Source organism: Chelonia mydas, chromosome 9 (assembly GCF_015237465.2).
Source record: "Chelonia mydas isolate rCheMyd1 chromosome 9, rCheMyd1.pri.v2, whole genome shotgun sequence".
Taxonomy (NCBI): domain Eukaryota; kingdom Metazoa; phylum Chordata; order Testudines; family Cheloniidae; genus Chelonia; species Chelonia mydas.
This window is the reverse complement of record NC_057855.1, coordinates 44,144,080-44,165,965: the sequence shown is the minus strand read 5'-3', so window position 1 is coordinate 44,165,965 and position 21,886 is coordinate 44,144,080. Positions and strand designations below refer to the sequence as shown.

At 42.2% G+C, this 21,886-nt stretch overlaps 1 protein-coding gene across 3 annotated transcripts in view; it reads left to right on the top strand.

Annotated features, from left to right (window-relative positions):
- The window catches only part of YEATS2 (YEATS domain containing 2), a 77,113-nt gene that overhangs the window by 15,764 nt on the left and 39,463 nt on the right, over nt 1-21,886 (top strand). For 2 of the 3 annotated variants that reach the window (XM_037908326.2, XM_037908327.2), the window contains 9 exons: nt 164-279; nt 2,114-2,275; nt 4,201-4,312; nt 6,311-6,355; nt 7,906-8,092; nt 14,102-14,341; nt 16,255-16,413; nt 19,014-19,117; nt 21,746-21,853. In XM_037908326.2, coding sequence (XP_037764254.1) covers nt 164-279; nt 2,114-2,275; nt 4,201-4,312; nt 6,311-6,355; nt 7,906-8,092; nt 14,102-14,341; nt 16,255-16,413; nt 19,014-19,117; nt 21,746-21,853 — 1,233 coding nt within the window. The remainder of the gene's footprint in view (nt 1-163; nt 280-2,113; nt 2,276-4,200; nt 4,313-6,310; nt 6,356-7,905; nt 8,093-14,101; nt 14,342-16,254; nt 16,414-19,013; nt 19,118-21,745; nt 21,854-21,886) is intronic. The other variant, XM_037908328.2, reaches the window with a different exon arrangement.

Sequence of the window (21,886 nt, the reverse complement as noted above, 5' to 3'; positions counted from 1 at the left end):
TTATTTGCTGTATACATAAATTACTTGAAAATGGGCAGTTAGCAATTTGTGTGTGTCTGTTTTAGAATGTTTTTTTTTTTTTTATTGGTCTACAGCAGCTTACTTTCTAGTACCAAAGAAGTCTGTGTTTGCAAAGTTGATTTTTGCTTTTTTTGCCCCTCAGGACAGTTCTGGTGTTACAAGCTCTCACAAAACAGGCCAGCGAAAGGCCGGTCTGTTAAATGATGAAACTTCACGGCTTTATGTGAAGAAAACAATCGTGGTTGGCAACGTCTCCAAGTTAGTATTTAAGGTCTTACTAATTGTCTTAGTTGCTAGCCATCGAGTTGAATTGTGGATTAAAGTTAGGAGGTAGCTAAAATTGAGGCACACTCCAAACAATAGCTATACCAGCACTCCTAGTCCAGTCCTTCCTTATTGGCCATGTGGTGTGAGCAATAGCTGTTGTGGGACCCAGGGCTAGTGCTCATCGTAATAACAGTTGTGGAGTTTGATTCTGCACTTGCTTCAAAACTAAGGTTTTTAGAAATTATTTTGACCCATTCAGTTCTTCCAGCCCCACCACCTGCAGCACTAGGCCCTGATCCTGCAATAGGATCTGCCTGGGAAGTCCCTGAGACCCCACAGGGCTCCAGTTGCAGGATCAGAACCCTGCTTTGGTGAAGGTAGGAGTTAGTATTTGATGGGATGTGGTTCAATGAAGCCAGGATAGTCAGAGCTGGTCTAAGACCGTAGCACTGAGCTACTACGTGATTCCCACCATGGTAAGAGACGCAGGCTTAGTTAGTACCATAGTGCTGTATGGTAATTTTTGGAAATGTCATTGAATTAAGGTGAAGACAAATTAAGGAAATGTCATTTCACGTTTTTTGTGTCAGATTGAGCAGCATTTCTGTCAAAACCCTTGCAAAGCCACTTAATTTTGTCATTAAAGTTTTGGAAATGGGTGTGGCTAGCATAGTGCAGGCGTGCACTGTGCGAATTCCCTTGCATCCTATTGCTAGTGCAGCTCACCTCTAGCAAAAGCTAGTTAAAAAAACAAACACGGAGTCACAGAAGTTTTGACAACTCAAAACTTGTTTTTAATTCCATTGTTTTCCAAAACCATTCCATTTTTCATTTTCCAGAACGTTTTAAATGTTTTTTTCCAAAATCAGAAATTTTTAAAAATGGGATTCCTTTATTCTGGATTAGCAAATCCCTCCGTGTGACTAAAATGACCAATCAAAAATTGACAGTATAAAAAGGATGAAAGCAGCCCCAAAATGTGGGAGGGGAGAGAATATACCTCATTTAGCAGAATCACCAAAAGTCTCCTTTATTTTTAATCTAGAGTTTCTGGAGAAATTTTTCAAAAAATGGGCAATTTTAAAAAAGAAATTGAATGTTTTCTCAAAGTTGAAGGCTGAGTTTTGGTGAGAAAAAATTTTTCATTTTGGAAAGCTTTGAACAGCTCTACTTCTGGCCATCAGCCCCAGCTGCAGCACTACTCGTGTCCGTTTTTTTTTTTCCACAGAGTAGAAAGTATCAAATTGGTGGTGAATGTTGGATGTTGTTTTTCTTACCATTAGAGATGGGTCCTAAAAACACCCATAAACACTGAGAAATCTGGGTCCAGATCTTGACTTTGTGGGTCAAGCCCTGTCGTTTATTATAAGTTAAGATTTATGTATATATTATGCTTGACTCTTACCATTCTTCAAGGTGATTTATCTCCAAAACTGTATGAAGAGGATTTGGTAGGTAAATTTCTCTCACTCGTGAGGGGTTAAAATTAAACCCCCTAATTAGGAAACAAGGATTAGATGGTGGAAATTTACACAGAGCTATTTCACAGGAAGGGTAGCATGTATAGAGATACCAAGGAGTGCAGTTAAAGCAAAGAGTACAAATGTACATAAAAGCCATTCAGATTTGTTCCTGGATAAGGGGGTTTGGAGGGTTTGGTGAAATGTTGGACGATGCAGTTAAGATGCTCCAAATATGGCCAGTAGTATAGGCCTAAATTAGCCTTTTACTGTTCCTAAAACTCTTGCCAAATTGATCCAAAACCAGCATAGCAAAATCTTTTGTGTATGTAAATTTATTTATTTATTTTTACTTTTTCTGCTAGGTATATTCCTCCTGACAAGAGAGAGGAAAACGATCAGTCAACCCATAAATGGATGGTGTATGTACGAGGCTCTCGGAGAGAACCCAGCATAAATCATTTTGTCAAGAAAGTCTGGTTCTTCCTTCATCCCAGTTACAAACCTAACGACCTGGTGGAAGTCAGGTAATCAAGAATTACTTGAGTCTTTGAGCTTGTCGGGATTGAAATACTGAAATTCTCACCTTTTTATGGCTGCATTGTTGGTATTTTAGCTTAACTTCTAACTTGGCTTAACTATAGCTAATTCTCCAGGTGGTTGTCAGCATTTGCTAGTTGTTATGCCACAGTCTTGTGAAACACATACCAAGTTGTTTTAACAGATTAAAGAGAGCCTTTCCTACTGGAGAGAAACTTGAAATGCTGTATTTCATATTAGCAGTATGGACTTGTGTATCTGTTATTTTCATTACCTCACTTACATTGCAAGTTTGGCTGCACGCCAGACGAAACAGATGTTCTCTCCCACCCAGTCCAATGTGAAAAGTTCATTTTCTTTGCCAGAGTTTTTAGAATTCCCATTTGTTTAAAGATACTTGTGTGTTTCAGTAAGGAGCTTTTTCCTGAAATGCCTTCCTCCTGCTCTCTCCTGTGGGCAACTCATAGTCTTGGGTTTAACCTCATGCTTTGAGGAATGACTACAATAACAGTATGGCTGTGTTGACACTAGAGAAAAGCAGTGCCAAATGTAGTAGTGTCAACATTCCCTCTCCAAAACCATTGTTGAAAAATATTTCCCCACTGAGGTCAACAGAGTAAACTACAGGATTTTTCCCCCACAGTAGATTTCCACTCTTCTTTCTGCCACTAAGATAAGGGCATAACACACTCAGACTGATTAGGAAAGTAACTCCTATGTACATTGGCCTCAGTCCCTCCACAGGACTTGTCCAAGCACCTTTTAAAACACTGGTGTGAAACCACTGTAGATGAGGTTTTTATAGGATCTATTCCTCTCCCTGTCCCTTCTCTCCCTCTCTGGGGCTATGTCTACACTATTACGGTAAGTCGACCTACACTACGCAACTCCAGCTATGTGAATAAGTCAACATACCTTAGGTTGAGTTACCATGGGGTCGATGGGAGAAAATCTCCTTTCGTCTTACCTTACTCTTCCGTCTACCTTACTCTTTACTAGACCTGCTAAATCGATCGTGTAGACCTGCCCTTAGAAAGAACTATCTGACGCCTATTTTCACCTTTTTCACACTCCCGCAGTGAGAGTGCTGAGAAAATGAGGTTTGGGCAAATAACATGCACTATTCATTCCCTGCATTCCTTCCCTACTAATAAATTAACAACCCTTATTCCCTTCATTGATTTATGACTTGGAAATGTGTATACATGGCCAGTGTTCTTGAGACTGCATTGCTCCTGGGCAGTCAGGATTGAAAGGCGTGGGGGAGGCAGGGCTAGCTATTTGTCCCAACCTCAGGAACTGATATAAATTAAATAAAATCCCAGGCTACTATAAATTTCTGTAGTTTCTTTTTTTTATAATAATCTCTCTAACATGCATCCCTTCAGCTGGGACATACTTCCTATAAAAGGACAAACCTGCACTGGCAAGAGTGAGGGTCCAGAAGTATTCAGGGAAGGTGGTGGTCAAAATGAGGTTGCTTTGGTCTTGTCTACCAACACTATAATAATGTCTTTTATGACTAGGTAGATGGTAGGAGGGAAAGAATAATAACTCTGCATTGGAAATTCAGCTTGCGACAGTGTCAAATGGTACTGATTTTCACTGGTACTGACCATCTGACATCATGCAGCCATTTATTAAGGAACTGACTCTACTACTTTCTCTTCTGGCACAATGTTCACCATTTTGGCATCATTTTCTTTTACCTTCCCCCATGCACAATGAAGATGTCTCTGTGATTGTCTGTGTAGACCGCATGTTCTCTCTCTGGTGGAGAGTGGGATTGAGGATAATTAGCAGCCAATCAGGAAAGCATTCTTTTGTTTGAAGAGATGAATGTGGAAGTTGTCGTACGGGTATCTGTTAAAAAAAAAAAAAAAAAAAAATGTGAATTTCTGTTTGTTTCCAGAGAGCCTCCATTTCATTTAACCAGACGAGGCTGGGGAGAATTTCCAGTGAGGGTTCAGATTCACTTTAAGGACAGCCAGAACAAGAGGATCGATATCATACACAATCTGAAGGTACTTCAATAGAATGGCTGGTACAGAGGGTGATAGAGTCAGCAAGAGAACCTATGGAATGTGCTGTGTTTGTGGCCTTCCTCTATTGTGTTTGTGTACCGCTGCCCTCTGACGTCTGACTAGGGGACATATGAGATGAAGATGGAAAATACAGCAAAGTAAGTGACATCAGCCATATAAGAGGTGATGTTCCATTGGGGGCATCCAATGTCTAAGAAGTTGGAATTGACTCTGGTCAGAGAAGTAAAGTGTTTAGCTGCTCTCCCCTGTGATTTTGGATTTTTATCATCTTCTCATCAATTTTAACTTGCTAGGCTTTTAGTAGGGGCATCTTTCTCTACATAAGGAGAGGTGGTTCTATTTAGTTCCTTCCCGTGGTTTTACCTGCAGCTACCAAGGATCTGCAGCCTGACAATTCGACTTATCCTGTTCTTGAAGGGGTGAAGAGGGAAAACCCAGAATCCTCATTTGTTTCTTATGGGCCTGACTCTTCCAAAGGCTCTGGAATGCAGAGGTTTAATGGGTGCACAGCACTTCTGAAAATGGCCATTACTTTTATTTTCTTTTTAATTACTTGAGCCCAACCCCAGCAGAATTCACTTATTACCCTTCCTTTTTCACTATTCTTAGTTGTCCTCAGAACTTTGTCACTGCACTATTATAGTTTGACTTGGGTCTTGTCTATGTTAAGGAAAGTCTCACCAGTGTGACTACCTCGATGCATGCTCATGGTTTAGGCATTAGGGCTGGTTGCAAACTTTCCATCCAAACTGGTTTTTGATGGAAAATTTGTTTTTTGACTAAATGAAACTTTTCACTGAAATCCTGGAAAACTGAAATAATCCAATTCTGAATGGCCACTGCTGTGCCATATGGGAGTTATAGAAGGGATGCCCCATACTCCCCTTCTCTGTGGGTGGGCCCCCCAGGTGTACTGCATCACCATGGGTCCTGGCCAAGTGACTGCCCTGATGCACCGCATCCCTTTACCTTGGGGAGAGACCCTGGTGCATTCTGGAAGACATCATCTGGCCAGTGAGCCTGGCCTGTAGAAGTGAATGGGAGCCTGAAGCAACTGAACTACGACTCCCTTGAGGCACCATTGCGGTATTTCAGAATTGAAATATTTCTGGCTTTGTCCAAAATATTCTTGATTTGACTTTTCAACAAAATCTCATCTCCACCTAGCTCTAGTAGACTTGCAGTTTACTGTGGTGCAGCTTAATCTGGTAAATGAACCAGTTAATCTGAATCATTGTAAACCCTGCTTTGTGCCAGTAGATCATGTCTATGTTAAGAGTTTGCACACTGGTGCATATGTCCTTAATGTAGACAGGGCCTTAGCCTGCTAGCATGAGTTCTTCTGAAATTTGTATGGCTCAGGCAGTCTCTGCTACTGGGTTCTTCTGTCAGCTGGTGTCACAGTTTTCATTGAAACTTCCTGTCTCTTATCTACTGATGGGGCACTGGGTAAGGTGACTTCAGTCGGTTAGTTGGCCTGAGGGTAAACTAGCTAAGCAGTAACAAAAATTCCATTTAATGATGCTGCTGCATATAATTGAGATTGTTTCATATTTATTTGGGTTTATGCAAAGAATAAAAAGGTCACTTGTCTGAGGATAGAGTCACTTGTACCTTAAATTATTTTTATGTAATTAATTTAAATTAATTAGAATTTATTCTAATTAATGCAGAATGCCAGTCTCCCCTCCCCCTACAGATTTATACGCACGCGCACCCTACCTTCCCCCCCTCCTAGAGGCAGCATGGTTTTTCTGCTCACTACAAAGTGCAAACGGTGCTACTTGCCAAAGAAAATGTGATCTCTAGCTTTGGTAAATTTGATACATCACTGCTCTGCTATGGAATCACAGTTTATTGTAGTTAGGAGCTTGCTGCTGTGTTACTGTTTCAGAAAAGATTAGTTGTAAACTTTAGCTAAAATATTAATATTTTAACATGTTGCAATGTACTCACTCATCTAATTGTTTTCCACAGTTGGACAGAACCTATACTGGCTTGCAGACACTTGGTGCAGAAACGGTGAGTTACTGAGCTGTAGAATGGAAATGCTAGCTGTTATATAAAATCTTTCATGGACTGTATATCCCAGAACACTTAGCAAAGTAAGAAGTTTAGTACTGGAATTGTAGTGACTGTAGCCAAGTAAAATTTTACCATAGTTTTAACTTTTCATAATAAAAGCATGGAAACTCTTTTTAAAAATGGCTGCCTGAGAAGAAATATTATGCTTGTTGTAAACCCACAAACTCTGTTCCACCTTTTATTTAGTTGTGACACTTGGAGCACGTTTTCCAGACCTAAAGAAGAGCTCTGTGTAGCTCAAAAGCTTGTCTCTTTCACCAACAGAAATTGGTCCAATAAAAGACATCAGTTCACCCGCCTTGTCTCTCTAATATCCTGGAACCAACACAGCTACAACAACCCTCCAAACTATCTTTTCTTATAACAATAGATTAGATTTGTATTACAACATGAAATGATAAAGCAGTTCTGGAAAGTGAATTGGCTTGATGCAGTGCTCATTCCCTTAAGTCGCTGATGTTTCATCTTTGTTATTTTCAAGAGAAATGGATTCAGATATTTTTAAGAGAAGCAAACTTTCAAGATATAAATAGTGTATGTGTATATTTGTTAGAAGATCAGTTGAATGAGCTTAACATAAAAATAACACACAGAAAATGTAGCACACAAGTATAAAAATGAGTTAAAAAACAGAATGAATTTAGATCTAATAGTCAAAATAGAGAATAGTGAAGCCAGTGGCCAGCAAATGAACTATCCTCTTGATTCACAGTGATTTTATGACTTGTTCACTTTTAGCCATAGTTTGGTGAACTCCTTCCTGTTGTGCTTAGTTGACTGTTTTCTGCAGTATAGGCAGCACTGTAATCTAGTGGTTAGAGCTCAGGACTGTGGGATTAAAGACAAGATTCTATTTTAGACTTGGGATAAGTCACTTAACTTCAGTCATAGTTTATCATCTCTGATTTTGATTTTTCTCCTCTATTTTACTAAATTGAAGGATTTTCTGTGCAGTTGCATAATCTCAGCTTTTCACTCAGTGAAGTAGATTTTAATATGGGCTTCCTCAAGATAGTGAGGAACATTTTTGAAGAGTAAACAAATGCTGTAGTGTATGCTTCAAGGGATTTCCAAACCAAGCATACAAGGTTAGCCCTTAATCCTGCTTTGAGATCTGAAAAACACATACCCCTGCACCTATGTGGAATCCCACTGACTTTAATGGGACATCACATGGATTAGTTGTTCAGGATCTGGTCCTGAGTTTGTGGGAACTTTGCCTGATGATGTTCACTGTTCAGAATTCTGTAGGGGTAGATATGTGCTATTTTGTTGTGGTATTTAATATCACAAATCATTGTATTTTTCTAGGTTTTGTTGTAGGCCTGATCCTGCGAGACATTTGCCCATGCAGCCTCTTTTGAAATCAGTGGTAGTTCCATGTGCGGAGGGCTTGCAGGCTTTGGCCAAATTAAGGCGTTGTAACTCACAATATTTGGGCTGCCAAGTGCATAATTTATCATAATCCTTTCACCTCTTTCTGGAAGGTAGTGGATGTTGAGCTACATCGGCATTCTCTTGGCGAGGATTATCTCTTTTCCCAGTCTTCTGAATCTGACCTTTCTGATGTCCCCACGTCTTTACCATTACCACTAAGTATACCAGCGCCAGTGAAAGCTTCTTCACCAATTAAACAGTTACTTGAGTCCATTCCAGATGCTTCTGTGGAAAAAGGTAAAGCAAACTGGTATTTGTGTATTCTCTTTTTGTTTAGAATATGTGGCTAGTACTGGGGCTGTCACTTTTAATGGGTTTTTGGTTTACAAGTTACCACACTCTTACTTCAAGCTATATTGAAATAGCCCATAAATCATCTGACTGGCACCTGGCTGCTAAGTGTATTGAGGAAGCAACAGGCTTGTGACAGAAATTGAATTCAGAGAAGTATTATTTATCAAGAGTTCATTGAGTAGGTCATTCTGCAAAACTCAGGAACAGAAAAAGCTTTCTGCAGCACATACACTTGGAAAGGGCGACTTGGTGAATAGTGCTTTCAGTTATGCTCTGTGCATTTCAGGTAACTTAGACAGGTGATCTTCTCAGCCTGTTTAAATGTGTGAGCCTTTCAGGCATAAATGTACATTTATGAGTACTGGGATTGTACTGCAGATTGTATGTGTTGGCTGCAGAAAAGGACTGCCTATGAAGGTGTTAGGGGAATGGGAAGGCTGCAGTATTTATATGTCCCCTCTTGTTTCAGTATCTGAGCATCTCCCATCTTTAATGGCTTTTATCCTCACACTGTCCCTGTGAAATAAGGAAGTGATGCTGTCCCCGTTTTACAGATGGGGGGCTGGGGCACAACGAGACTAAGTGACTTTACACAAGGTTCCCAAGGAAGTCAATAGTGGAACAGGGGAATTGAAACCAGGATTCCTGATTTCCTGGCTAGTGCCTAACCACTGGACCATCCTCTAGTGCAGTGGTTCCCAAACTTTTTCATGCCATGATACCCTTTGGGGCTCACCTCTGTTAACACAACCCCCGGTGGTTACAAAAAGGAGGGGGGTTGTTGGAGAACGAGCCTACCCTGCACTCACCCCACAGCAGCAGCTCCTGTCCCGCAGGGCTGGGCCCAACTCTCTACTCTAGGTGTTGCATCTTAGCCAGGTTAGGCACATACACCTCTCCATAGATGGAGACAGAGGAGCTGATGTCCCAAACCAAAGTGGCATTGTGATCCTATGTGGTAGGTCACAGTGCCAATCAAATGTGGCCCTGCGCCCCCTGCCTCTGAATTTGATTGGTGTTGTGACCTAGCGCATGGTGATTCAATGCCACCAGGTTTGGGACATCCGCCCCACTCTGTCTCTCGAGGGGCAGATGTGTCAAGCGTCGGGGTGTTTTCTTCCCCTCCCCCCGACCCCAAATGTATGATCACCTCTCCTCAATCTGGGGGTCGTAACCCACAGTTTGAGAAACACTGATCTGGAGCTTTCTATCCTGGGATGTTGAAACACTTCACAAACATTAATTTTGCCGCATTATACCCCTGTGAGTCAGGGAATTATCTTTATTTTACAAAGGTTAGGGGAGTTGTCCAAGGAAATGTGTCAGAACTGGGAATGTAACTCAGATTTCCTGACTTTCTGTCTGAGCCTTAACCAGAAGTTCCTCACCGTTTGAAGCAAATGCCTTGACTAGGCTTAAATAGAGCAGTTTTTGCCATACCCCTCCACGCTGTCTGCACCTTCTGTGTCAGTCATGATTCTGTCACTGTTGATAGGATATTTCAAAGCAAGGACCTATACTTCTCTTACTGCTTAAGCAGGAAGATAATTCCCACTTTCAGGGGCTGTTCCTCTGGGATAATCTTTTAAGTGTCCTGGGCACTGTCAAAAATAGCTGCCACCTTTTCTTTGAACATTTGAGCAATCTTTACTTCTGTGTATTTTACAGAAACTTTCATTGTCCAAATAGCCTAAATTAAAACACTCTTCCTTAAGCATGGTTTAGTCTTATTTAAACACCAACTTTTTGCACCATTAAAGCAAGTTATTTTCTGTTATATAACAAAAGCTACCATGATCCTGCCCTACATTCAGACTCAGATTTATAAAGCCAGAGGTCCCGCCCATCGCAGGCCAGAGAACCTCACCCATCCACTCCTGTAATAGCCCCATAATCTCTGGCTGAGTTACTGAAGTCCTCAAATCTTGATTTAAAGACTTTGAGTTACAGAGAATCCACCATTTATACAGTAGTTCAAACCAGCAAGTGACCCGTTCCCCATGCTGCAGAGGAAGGCAAAAGAACCACACGGTGTCTGCCAGTCTAATCTAGGGGGGGAATTCCTTCCTGACCCCAAATATGGTGATCAGTTAGACTCTGAGCATGTGGACAAGATCCACCAGCCAAATGCCTGGGAAAGAATTCTGTGCGATCTACCTTTTGTAAAATCATGGTGTATTTTATCCCAGTTACCATTTACCTCTGTCCTTAACTACTGTATTTCAAAATTTGTTTTAACACCATGTATACAATTGAATTGAAACTAACAGGCCTGTAGTTTCCTGGATCACTTTTTTTCCCTTTCTTAAATATAGATACTATATTTGCAATTCTCTAATCATAGGGCGTGACTCCTGAGTTTACGGATTCATTGAAAATCAATGCTGTTGGGCTTGTAATTTCATGTGCCAATTCCTTTAATATTCATGGTCCCATTAGCCACCTTGCCACTGCCCCCAAGCTCTTCGTTACCCTGAGTAAAACTGAGGCAAAGTATTTGTTTAGGTGTTGGGCTATACCTTGATTACTTTTAATCTCCACCCCATCCTCCATGTTTAGCACTCCCACTTCTTCTTTCCTTGTTTTCTTTTTATTTATATAGCTAAAGAACCTTTTATTTTGTATTTAATTTCATTTGCAAGATCCAACTCTGCTTGGCTTTTGGCAGCTCTCACTTTTTGCCTACACTTTCTGACCTCCAAGGGTGTGTGTACACTGCAGTTAGGCACCCACAACTGGCCTGTCCCAGCTGACTTGGGCTGCGGGGCTGTTTAATTGTGATGCAGATGTTTGAGCTCAGGCTGCAGTCTGAGCTCTGGGACCCTCCCTGAGCCTGAATGTCTGCACGAGGGTCCCAGAGCTCAGGCTGCAGCCTGATCCCAAATGTCTGCACTGCAGTTAAATAGCTCCTTAGCCTGAGCTCTGTGTGCCCTAGTCAGCTGGCATGGGCCAGCCATGGGTTTTTAATTGCAGTGTAGAAATACCCCAAGAGAGAGCCTACAAGTAATGGATCAGCAAGGAAAGCTTTCTACTTTCTCCCAATAACCTGTTTGAGATGCTTGTTCATCCATTTTGGTCTGCAACTCTTCCCTATGAATTTTTTCCTGTTGCTTGGGATGCAGGCTCCACCTAGTTTCTTCAACTTTGGCCTTGTCTATACTTACATCTAGATCGGCAGTGCTGCGATCGATGTAGCGGTGTCGATTTAGTGGGTCTGGTGAAGTCAATGGCTGAGCGCTTTCCCGTCGACGCCTGTACTCCAGCTCCCGGGCAGTTTGCAGGAGAGCATCTCCCGTCAACACAGCGCAGCGTAGGCACTGCAGCAAGTGGCCTAAGTTGCATCGACTTCAGTGATGTAACTGAAGTAGTGTAACTTAGGTTGACTTACAACTGTACTGTAGACCAGCCCTTAGACTTAAAGTAATTCCAAGCCACCTCCACATTCAGATCCTTGAGTTCTTCAGTCCAGACCACTTCCCCTAACTAATTCCCTTAATTTTTTTAAGTTAGCCCTTTTGAAATCAAGGACACTAGTTGCAGACCATTTTTTGTTTTTCCTTCCATTTAGTTTAAACTGAACTAGGCCGCTCCTGATCCCTCAAACCAAACTTGTCCTCTACAACCAGCTCTTCTATGAGGTCCTTGCTACCTGCCAATACTAAATCTAAAATGGCATCACCTCTTAGTGGTTCAGTGACTGTTTGGTGAAGAAATCTGTCGGCTATCACATCCAGGAATATCTGAGTCCTACCATTATTAGTAGCGTTTGTCCTCCACTCTATATCTGGGAAATTAAAGTATCCCATGATCACACAATTCCACTAGTATTTACTTCATTAAAAATATGAAAGAGGTCTCTATCCTTATCCACGTCAGATCCTGAGGGTCTGTGGCAGACCCTGAGCACTATCTTGGTGTGGAGCCTCTCTTGCCTTTCTTCCCCACACTGATTTTGACCCAGATTCAGTTTTATCCATTCCATCACTTCTAATTTCTTTACACTCTACCTTGTCATTAACATAGTGTCTTTTCTGATCAGCACATACCTTTCAATATCTGTACTTCAGTCATGAATACTATTCCATCATGAAAAGTAAAGGAGTACTCTGAAATCTATTCCATCATGTTTTTCTTATCCCTATAATACCTAGTTTCACTTCCTGCACCAGTAGTTTTAGTTCCTCCATTTTGTTACCCAGGCTTCTTGCACTGGCGTACAGACATCTTAGTTGTTCCTGTATGGCTTCTCCTAGATTCTTTGCTTGCTTAGACATAGTCATTTTACTGTGAGTATTGCCTACCTGACTGTTACTGTTAATGATATTAACATTGTCTTTTCTTCTTATCCATTCTCCTGCACTCCGTTATTCCTTTCTCCATTGCTGTATCCTCTTTTACTTGATTTTCCTCCCACTCGGGTTTTAGAATCAGACCTGGAGATTAGATGAGCGTCTCCCAACGGTCTCCCCCAAATTCCTAATTTAAAGCTCTTTTAATCAGTTTTGCCAGCCTCCAACCCATAAGTCTGTCCCTCCCTGCTCAGGTGAAGTCCATCCCATGAGGACAGTCCTGTGTCCCTGAATGCTTCCTAGTGGTCAAATATCCTGAAGCCATCCTTATAGCACTACTGCCTGAGCCATCTGTTGATCATCGTAGTCTCGTCTTCGCTGTCTTCCTTTAGGGACAGGTAGAATCCCACTGAGCCTCCATTCTTTTAAACATCTTCCTTTAATTGTCATGTGTGCCCTTTGCAATGTTCCAACAATTGAGATTTTAAAATCATTTGAACTGGGGGCAACAAACCATTCTGAGGCCATCTGAACCCAGCAGTCTGGTCTTCAGATTGCATAGCAAAACAAAGGCCGACCCTGTTGCCATTTTGCTTTTTCATGGGTGTTGTGGTATCTGGTCCTGTGGGACAATTATTTTTCTTAGCTGGGATGAAAAGAGCAAGAAACCCTTTGCTTTCCTGGTTAGCATCTGTATTCCAGTGCGCAGAAGTGTGTAATGAGAGGGAGCGATTTATGCCCCACAAAATGCTCGAACATGGAGTGTTGGCTTGGCTCTGGTGGCTGTAGCTCTGAGGCCTTATTTACCCTGACATCTCTGGTAAGATCTCCTGATGCAGCTCTTCCAATTGTGGGAGTGCTTGTGTTTGTGGCACAGCCATCCTTTCCACCCATGTCATCTACTCCTGCAGTGTGCTGTGGCAGTGGTTCTGAGTTGGGGGGTGGGGAAGGCGAAGGGGAGAAGGTTCAAGGTTTCAGTGAGTGCTTTTGATGGTCTCACACCAAAAAAGGAAAATGCAGGCCTTTGAACTATCAATACACTAGCATTTTTCAGTCTTGAGCAAAGACACTAAATACATCTGGAGGGACAGCCCATAAAACAAATTGAAAAGAGGAAACCTGCTTTTCATCCCCTGGGACCTCTACACTGGCGTCTCCGTTAGTGGCCCATTATCCATGAGTAACTGAGCTCCTCAGTAATACAGCTTCTGCCACACCAGAGTAGACTATGGGCCAATATAAGAGGGCGGTAGTCAGCTCTCATACCCCTAGGTAATTACTCCTAAATATGCAGGGACAGGGATTTTCTTCAGGGGAAACTTCCCCTCTGCTACATTGATCTATCTGTCTTATGAACACTCAAAACTTAATAGTTTTAGGTAAGTCAATGTGACTTTGAAAAATATGCCAAAAGCGAATGTGCATGACTGCATATTGGGTAAAACAGTATATGGTTAGTCTGGGTCTTAATTTTTTGTTCAGGATGTATCCAGCAAAATAACAAATGAAAATGCAAAAAATCATAACCAAACCCCCCACTTTCTTATGCTTTATATTTGTGGACATGTTTGTCATATCTTAATTTTTGTCTGTGTAGAGAAACGCAACAAGGAATTTGATGAGTCAGCCTGAGAAACATTTCTCTTTTCCATATTTTAATCAGGATTCCCTGTGAATGCTGAAACTGAAAGACATACCACTTTTTATTCCCTGCCATCTTCAATAGAACGGACTCCCACCAAATTGGCAACACAGAAAGTAACCTTTGGTTCTCATGGAAATTCAGCTTTTCAGCCAATTGCAGCTAGTTGCAAAATAGTACCTCAGGGTCAGATCCCGAGCCCCGCAGAATCTCCAGGAAAATCCTTCCAGCCCATCACCATGAGCTGCAAGATTGTATCAGGTACATTTTAGTTTCAGTATCATACTTCATACTGAACGATGAGATTGAACTAGTTCGTCTTGCTTTGTGTCCTTTCCCGTTTTTCATGCTAAGATTACACGTTAGGCAATAGGGAGATCCAGTGTAATGCACTAAACAAGATTCCATCTTTAAAAAAAAAAAAAAAAAAACTTATACAAAATGATTAATTTGTGAATTCAAGATTAAAAGCAGGATGGGAACTAGTTTTAGTCTCTCACTGGGCATAAATACTACCAGCAACCCACTTGAGATCACTCTTTAGTAAGGCTGCTACCGCTGCTAATGGGCTCAGGCGTGAAAATTCTTAGTTCAAAACATAATATTGAAATGTATCTTGCATGTAAGGGTGTGTGCATGGGAAGAAGGGCTTCTTCCCTTTGCAAATTGCCAAACAGCTGGGCTGGGTAAAGTGGGCGAAGGTGTTTCCTTTTATGTTATCAGGGAAATGACAGGTTTTAAACTTGTATATAAATTGTTATTCTCCTAGTAACAAAGTCCCCTCCTTAGAATCAAACTGCTTCCTCCCTTCCCCATTGACAGTAATTCCCTGTTTGTTTAGATAAACAGCTGATTGCAGTTGGCAAAATGATTTCCTTTTAGAAACTTCTCAACCAGACAGTCATGCTACATTTGCCTGTACTGTTAACTCTTTTCACCTCTAGTCCCTCGTCTGCCAAACATAATGTGCATTCTCTTCATTGACGCAATGCCTTACACCGGGCTGTATTGTTGCATCAAAAATTTTTAATGGCCAACCCTGCTGGGTCACTTGGGAAATTGGGAGCCTTGTCTGTAAAGCCCCACCTTCATCTGAAGTTCATATAGAGAATGAAGAACCAGGGTACCAAGCAGGGTGCTACTGATGATCTCTTCCCAACTTGACTTCTCCTGTGCTGGTTGTATTTTCTCTTCTGCCAATAGTCGTCCTTGCCATCTTAAAGTACTACCCAGGGCACCAGCAGCTTATGTTTGAATGTGTGCCAACTGTTCTTATCATCCTCACGTACTGTCCCACTGCTCTTCTTTTCTTTGTCGCATGAGTGAGACTCTGGTGCTTTCCAGTGGGTGAGAGTCACAGAACCATCTTGCCTTCCTTGAAACCCTTCAGCTTTTCTATATCAAGCTTTGCTGTTCCAGATGTTCCCCTGCTTAAACATTTCTTAGGCTCTGCTAATTTTTTCATGCTAAGACCCCAGACCCCTTTCGGATTGTGATAGTCATGATAAATCATCAGAGTCTTCCTGGATTGAGTGTTTCTGCTCCTTGTTAGCTGGCAGTCCTCCTGCCCTCTCTCCCAAGAGAGCAGATTATTGGAGGATTGCCTTCTCCCACACACAGTTCCCTTGCTCTGTTCCCTGATGCAGTGGCTGCCCTCTCTTTTCCGTCTATGTTCTCACTCTTCCATCTTTTTGTCTCTGCTCCCCTTTTAACTCATCTGTTTTTTTGTCTCCTCCTTCCTCCACCCCCAGTTTAATCCCCTTTCCACTTACCAAGAATCCACATGGTGGTACTGTAATGGCTCTTGGGGGCTCTTGCATTTGAACTGAGTGTGGGATAGAATAGAGGCTTGGCCTAGTGGTTGACTGCCTGTGCCTACAGCCCTTTATTCATGAGCTGTTCCTGTGGTGGGCTGTAAAAGGGGGCACTCTAGGTGAAGGAAGATGAATGGCTTCACGGAGCTGTTCAGCACCTTCATCTACAGGAGCATATTGACAGTGCGAGAGGGGAGGTCTGGAATCATGCAGGTTTACCTACCCCTGCAGCCCTGGCACCCCGCTCAGGCTGGAAGTGCACCGTGAGCTAAATGTCCGAACTACAAGTCATTTTTTTATTATTGCATTTTTATGTCCTTACGAAATTTGAGATGGAAGTGTTGCACTCTTTTCCTTAAGGTTCTCCAATATCTACCCCAAGCCCGTCTCCACTACCTCGTACCCCAACCTCCACTCCAGTGCACATGAAGCTGGGGTCTGCCAGTTCAGTCATTAATAACCCATACGTTATTGTGGACAAGCCGGCACAGATGGTCGGAGCAGCAACCCCAAGCACAGGTGCGTAATTTGATCTGTAGAAGGTAGCAGGTTAGTTTTATACATTCAAGCCTATCTTCACTTAGATCTGTGAAGATCTGAAAGCCTTTTAGAAAGGAAGAGCAGTATCATTGGTTTGTATAATTAATGTACAGAATGTGTCTGTTTAACGTCAAAGGAATTTGCTTTCGGCCGTGACAGAAAAAGTAAGGCCAAATAGAAATCACACATTCCTTTCCCAAGGGAGTGTACACATTTCAGAAATGAGAAGCGAGGAATGTGAGGCTGTGCTACACACTGATAAAAAGCAAGGACGCTTAAAGCTGTGCCTTTGCCATGGCCAAAGTGCTCTCCCTGCCACCTCCCCATCTTTAACCCAGAAGTGTGACCTGCAAGTACTAGAGATTCCAGCATGCGTTTCTCTAGCTGTATCGAAACAATAGGTCAATTGGATTAAGATGGTCTGGAGAGGAGATGTATCAACCTTTGTGCAATTGTGAACTTTCATTCAGCTGCTTTAGCTGGTTGGCTTCAGGATCACCCCAGACTCATTTAACTGGATTCCCACGGTGCTTCAGAGGTGACGCTAGGGCAGGGGTGGGAAATCTTTTTGGCCCGAGGGCCACATCAGGGTGCGAAATTGTATGGAGGGCTGGGTAGGGAAGGCTGTGCCTCCCCAAACAGCCTGGCCCCCTATCCGCTCCCTCCCACTTTCTGCCCTCTGACTGCCCCCCTCAGAATCCCCAACCCATCCAACCCCCGCTGCTCCTTGTCCCCTGACCACCTCCTCCTGGGACCCCACACCCCTAACCGCCCCCCAGGACCCTCCCCATCCAACACCCCTCCGTCCTCCCCGGTCCCCGACTGCCATGCCCTCTATCCACCCCCCCGCCCCCTGACAGTCCCCCTGGGACTCCTACACCTATCCAACCACCCCCTCTCCCTGTCCTCTGACCATCCCCCGCCTCATCCAACAGTTCCCTATCCCCTGACTGCCCCCCCGGGATCCCCTGCCCCTTATCCAACGTACACACCGCCCTCTTACTATGCAGCTCAGAGCAGCAGGAGCTCGCAGCCCTGCCACCCGGCCAGAGCCAGCTGTTCTGTCCACGAGACCACGTGGCTGCGGAGGAGGGGGACAGCAGGGGAGGGGCCGGGGGCTAGGCTCCCTGGCCAGGAGCTCAAGGACTGGGCAGGACTGTCCTGCAGGCCGGATGTGGCCCGTGGGCCATAGTTTGCCCACCTCTATACTAGGGGAACCGATGCAGTGAATGTCTGTCGGTCTGAGGAGTACAGATTGCAGGAGACAGATGGAAGGCAGTGGGAGCCAGTTGGAAACCCTTGCCTGCATGTTGGAGGAAAAATAACTGTTTGTGAGTCCATTATTAGAGAAAGATCAAGAACTTCCTGTCTAAATGCACATATACGTAATTATATATAGGTGTGTATAATAGCTTCTCAAAATGACACTTGGAGCTGACATAGTATGTTCATCCTGGTTACAGTGATCTATGTAGTATGTGTTTTTCAGTAGACATAGCTGAAAAAGGGGGAAGATCTTCATTAAAATGTGTCCCCTTTCTTTGTCAGAAAATCACATTTTTTCAGTGAGCACCCCCGTACAACTGTGTGGGAGGAAAACTGAGTGGTGGAAAACCACTGTATGTTTGCAGTAGCTGAATTTCTTTTAATCTCTGTTTTTGAGCTCTCTTGGGTAAATCCGATGCAATTTGATAATGAGTGGAATTTTCAAAAGCACCTAAGTGGCTTAGGGGCACGAGTTCCATTGGAAGTCAGTGAGGACTTGTATGTCAGAGTCACATAGGTAGTTTTCAAATTCCCACCCAGTATCTTAATTTTTTTAAAAGAGGGTAAAACAAAGGGACACTACTAAGTCAGGTGAAGTCTGAAACAAAGGTTTTGTAGAAGCCAGCTTTCACAAAGCCTACCCTCAATAGAAATATCTGTATAGTTTTGTTTTTAATATAAATCTAAACAGTTTATAAATAAACACTGCAAGGGGATATATTATATGTGCAACCCACGTGTTCCAGAACTGTACCATTGATTGAGAATCAGAAAGTGAAACTAGTTTTGTTGAGTGGAGTACAAAATGTAAACTCTTCAAACAGGGAAGAAGCAGATTTTAAAAATGTGTTTTAATATTCAAAAGTACTTGAAGAAGAAATGAGATTTTTAGCATTATGTTTAGTGAGGTCTTGTTCCTTTAAAGAAGGGATGTTTAGTTTGTGTTGCTTTTGACTATACGTTGTCTTCTGTAACAGAACACTAATGTAACTTGTCCCCATCCTGATCTCCACTGATCATGTCTTCCTTGTTTGATGAAAAGCTGTATTTATTCAGTGGTACCAAGGACTGAACCCTAGTGCTGAAATCTGCCTTATCTTCCAATAGAGAGACAAGGTGGGTGAGGTAATATCTTTTGTTTGATCAGCTTCTGTTGGTGAGAGAGACACGCTTTTGAGCTTCTGGGTAAGCTTGAAAGCTTGTCTCTCACCAACAAAAGTTGGTCCAACAAAAGACGTTACCCCACCCCCCTCATATTCTGTGACCGACATGGCTACAACAACACTGCATAAAACTTATCTTCCAATACACAGGAAGCCCAACAAGCAAACAGACAAGTGTCTCTCAAGCCTCTCATGGAGCCGGATCTCCAGTCTCAAAGATCCATGGAAGCAGCTTGGTAACATCAGCTGTCAAGGTAATATTCTTGTTAGGTTGTCTGTTTCCATAAAGAAATAGCTTCATGTGGAGCAGGCTTTTTTAGCATCATAAATATTGATTCCAGACAACTTCATGTTCTCATTAGTACATATGAACATTTACTCTGTCTAGCCGCCCTAGCACAATTGTTTATATGGTATGATAGTGTAATTCCATGCAGCTCTAATTAGAGTTGTGAGTACTTCTCTGAAAAGTGCCAGTCTTTTGTTAGTGTATAAGGAAATCCTTGGAGGGCACAGTTATCGGCACTGTCAAAATACCTCATCTTTCAAAGACCCTGTTCTGTAAAAGACTCTGATCTTTTTTGGCTTGGTTGGTGGTGGTATCAGATTTAACGAGAGGTGCATATTTTTAAAATCTCAGTTCCAAATTTTCTGCACGACTGATACATTCATATTAGGCCAGTAGCTGACATTCAGTGACTTTACAGCTACCTCCATCAAAAGAATGTTCATGTCAACAACTGGGAGATAAAAAGAGTGCCAATGCGCTAGCAACATTGGAAGCTTTAGCTACAAAAAAGTATTTGCCCCAGACAAATGTGGAGTCACTGACGGTAAATTGAGAATGAATAGGGTCTGTGCTTTACAGCTGGAAAGCTCTAAAGGTATGGAGCTGGGTTAATTCAGACAAAATCTTTCCCATTTTCTTTACAGAGAAGGGTATTTTGGCAGATTAATGGCATCAATGACGCCCCCTTTTGAAAGTAGTTGGTGGAGCCTGGGGTGTGCTGGAGCTTTGTCAGCATTAGCCTATTCAGCACATGCAAGAATAATTGATTTTAGGCTGCCTGGATAATTGCCATTCAGTCTACAGAGAAGAGCCTCTTGGTTTTTTTAATTGAGATTCAGAACGTTCCTTTCCAACCAGGTCTGTCTCTGAGAATCTTTAGAATAGGAATTTTGTCACGTGTGTACATATGACAAGATCTACTCAGTAAAATGAAGCATGTATTCCCATCTTGTATTTTTATCATAGTGAGAGATCCAATCCATAGACTTTGTCCCAGAGTGATCGTATCACTTCTCTTAGGAAACAAGTTTTTACATATTTGAGGCAGCAAACGTGGAGCAGCTTTTTTAACTGTGATTTTTGCTCCCCCTTATTCTATTAAAAAAAAAAAAAAAAGTCTGTTCACAGTGACTGCCATTAACAAGGCTAAGATTAACTCTTTATTTCACTGGTTTGGAGCAGTTACTTCTCTGTAGTGTCAAACAAATCAGAGTAGATCCAGAGATGCACACCACCCATACTGAATGAATTACATATTTTCAAGGTGACACTGTTTAGAAATCGGAAGTTAATTAGAAAAATAAGTGGAAGTCTGTTCCCTGTAAATCTCAATGTGTCTTCCACTGGGTTGGGAACATGTAATTTTGGACGGGTAGAAACAAATTCTGTTGTATTAAAACAGTCCAATGTAACATTTCAAAGCATCGTCTGTTCAGCATTTTTCTTCATCTCCAATAGTTTTCTGGCACAGTGACTGAAAATAAGAATTTACATTTATTGAAAAGAGTATGGAACAAAAAAAAAATTTGACTCATCTACCAACCTCCACAGCTGGAATGAAAGAAACAAAATTTTGCAGATCTAGGTGTGTGACATACATAATATAGGTAGAAAATATCGCTACTTCTGCACAAGCCTGCCAGTTCTACTATGAAGTTTGCATGCCATCAGAATTTTTTACTTAGAGGAAAGAAAAATGTATCTGAAACAGAACTTTGTTTTGTTTGCAACTTTAAATCAGCAAATGGTTTTCCAATTTTTTTTCTTTTAAAATGTGCTCCCAACTCTTAGATTGTGTGTGCCAGTTTTTAGCCTAATTTAAATTTACAACATTTAAAGAATGGAAAAATCTAGGTTTATTATAAAAACACTTAGCATGCCTGTGACTACAGCGATCAGTCCGTTTCTATCCGCTAATTACCATACAATAATAAACATTGTTTTAGTTGCTGGTGATATAACTTGCAACAAAAAGGGATTTGGTGTTTGCAGGTGCTTATATTGTTTGGCAGGATTCCATTGTGTTGGTCAGTGCTGGGCAACCTGCAGTCCACAGGCCACACGCAGCCCGTCAGGGTAATCCGCTGGCTGGCCATGAGACAGGTTGTTTACATTGACCATCCGCAGGCACGGCCGCCCACAGCTCCCAGTGGCCGAGGTAATATCTTTTACTGGAACAGCTGCTATTGGTGGAAGGAACAAGCTTTAGAGCTTCACGAGCTCTTCCTGAGGCCTGTAGAGGGTAACGAGAGTGTCTAAGCTAAACACAAGGTGGGACTGATTGTTAAGCATAAGGGGCTCAAACACACTGTAGGAGATCGCTTAAAATGAAGTAGGTAATTAGGGTTCTGCAGGTGGTAGGGTGGGTTACAAATTGGTGTTGTAATGAGACATAAAACCAGTTGTAATGAGCCATTAAAACCTTAGCTACCTTGTGTCTCTCATATCCTGGGATCAATATGGCTACAACAACAGTGTAGATAAGTAATTCAGGGCACTCTGGGTTATCAGTAATGTGACTACAGGAAGTCATTGCTTTATGTTCTATATTGCATGTTCCACCTAATTGTGTGTCATATGTATTCATCCGTAGCAAGAGGATTCTCTATTTGCAACCATGCCGCCCCTTTGTCCAATTGGGAGTCATTCTAAGGCGCAAAGCCCTAAATCTGTGACAGGCGGACTTGGAGCTTTTACAAAGGTATTTGATTTATGTTCTTGGCTTTGTGTAGGG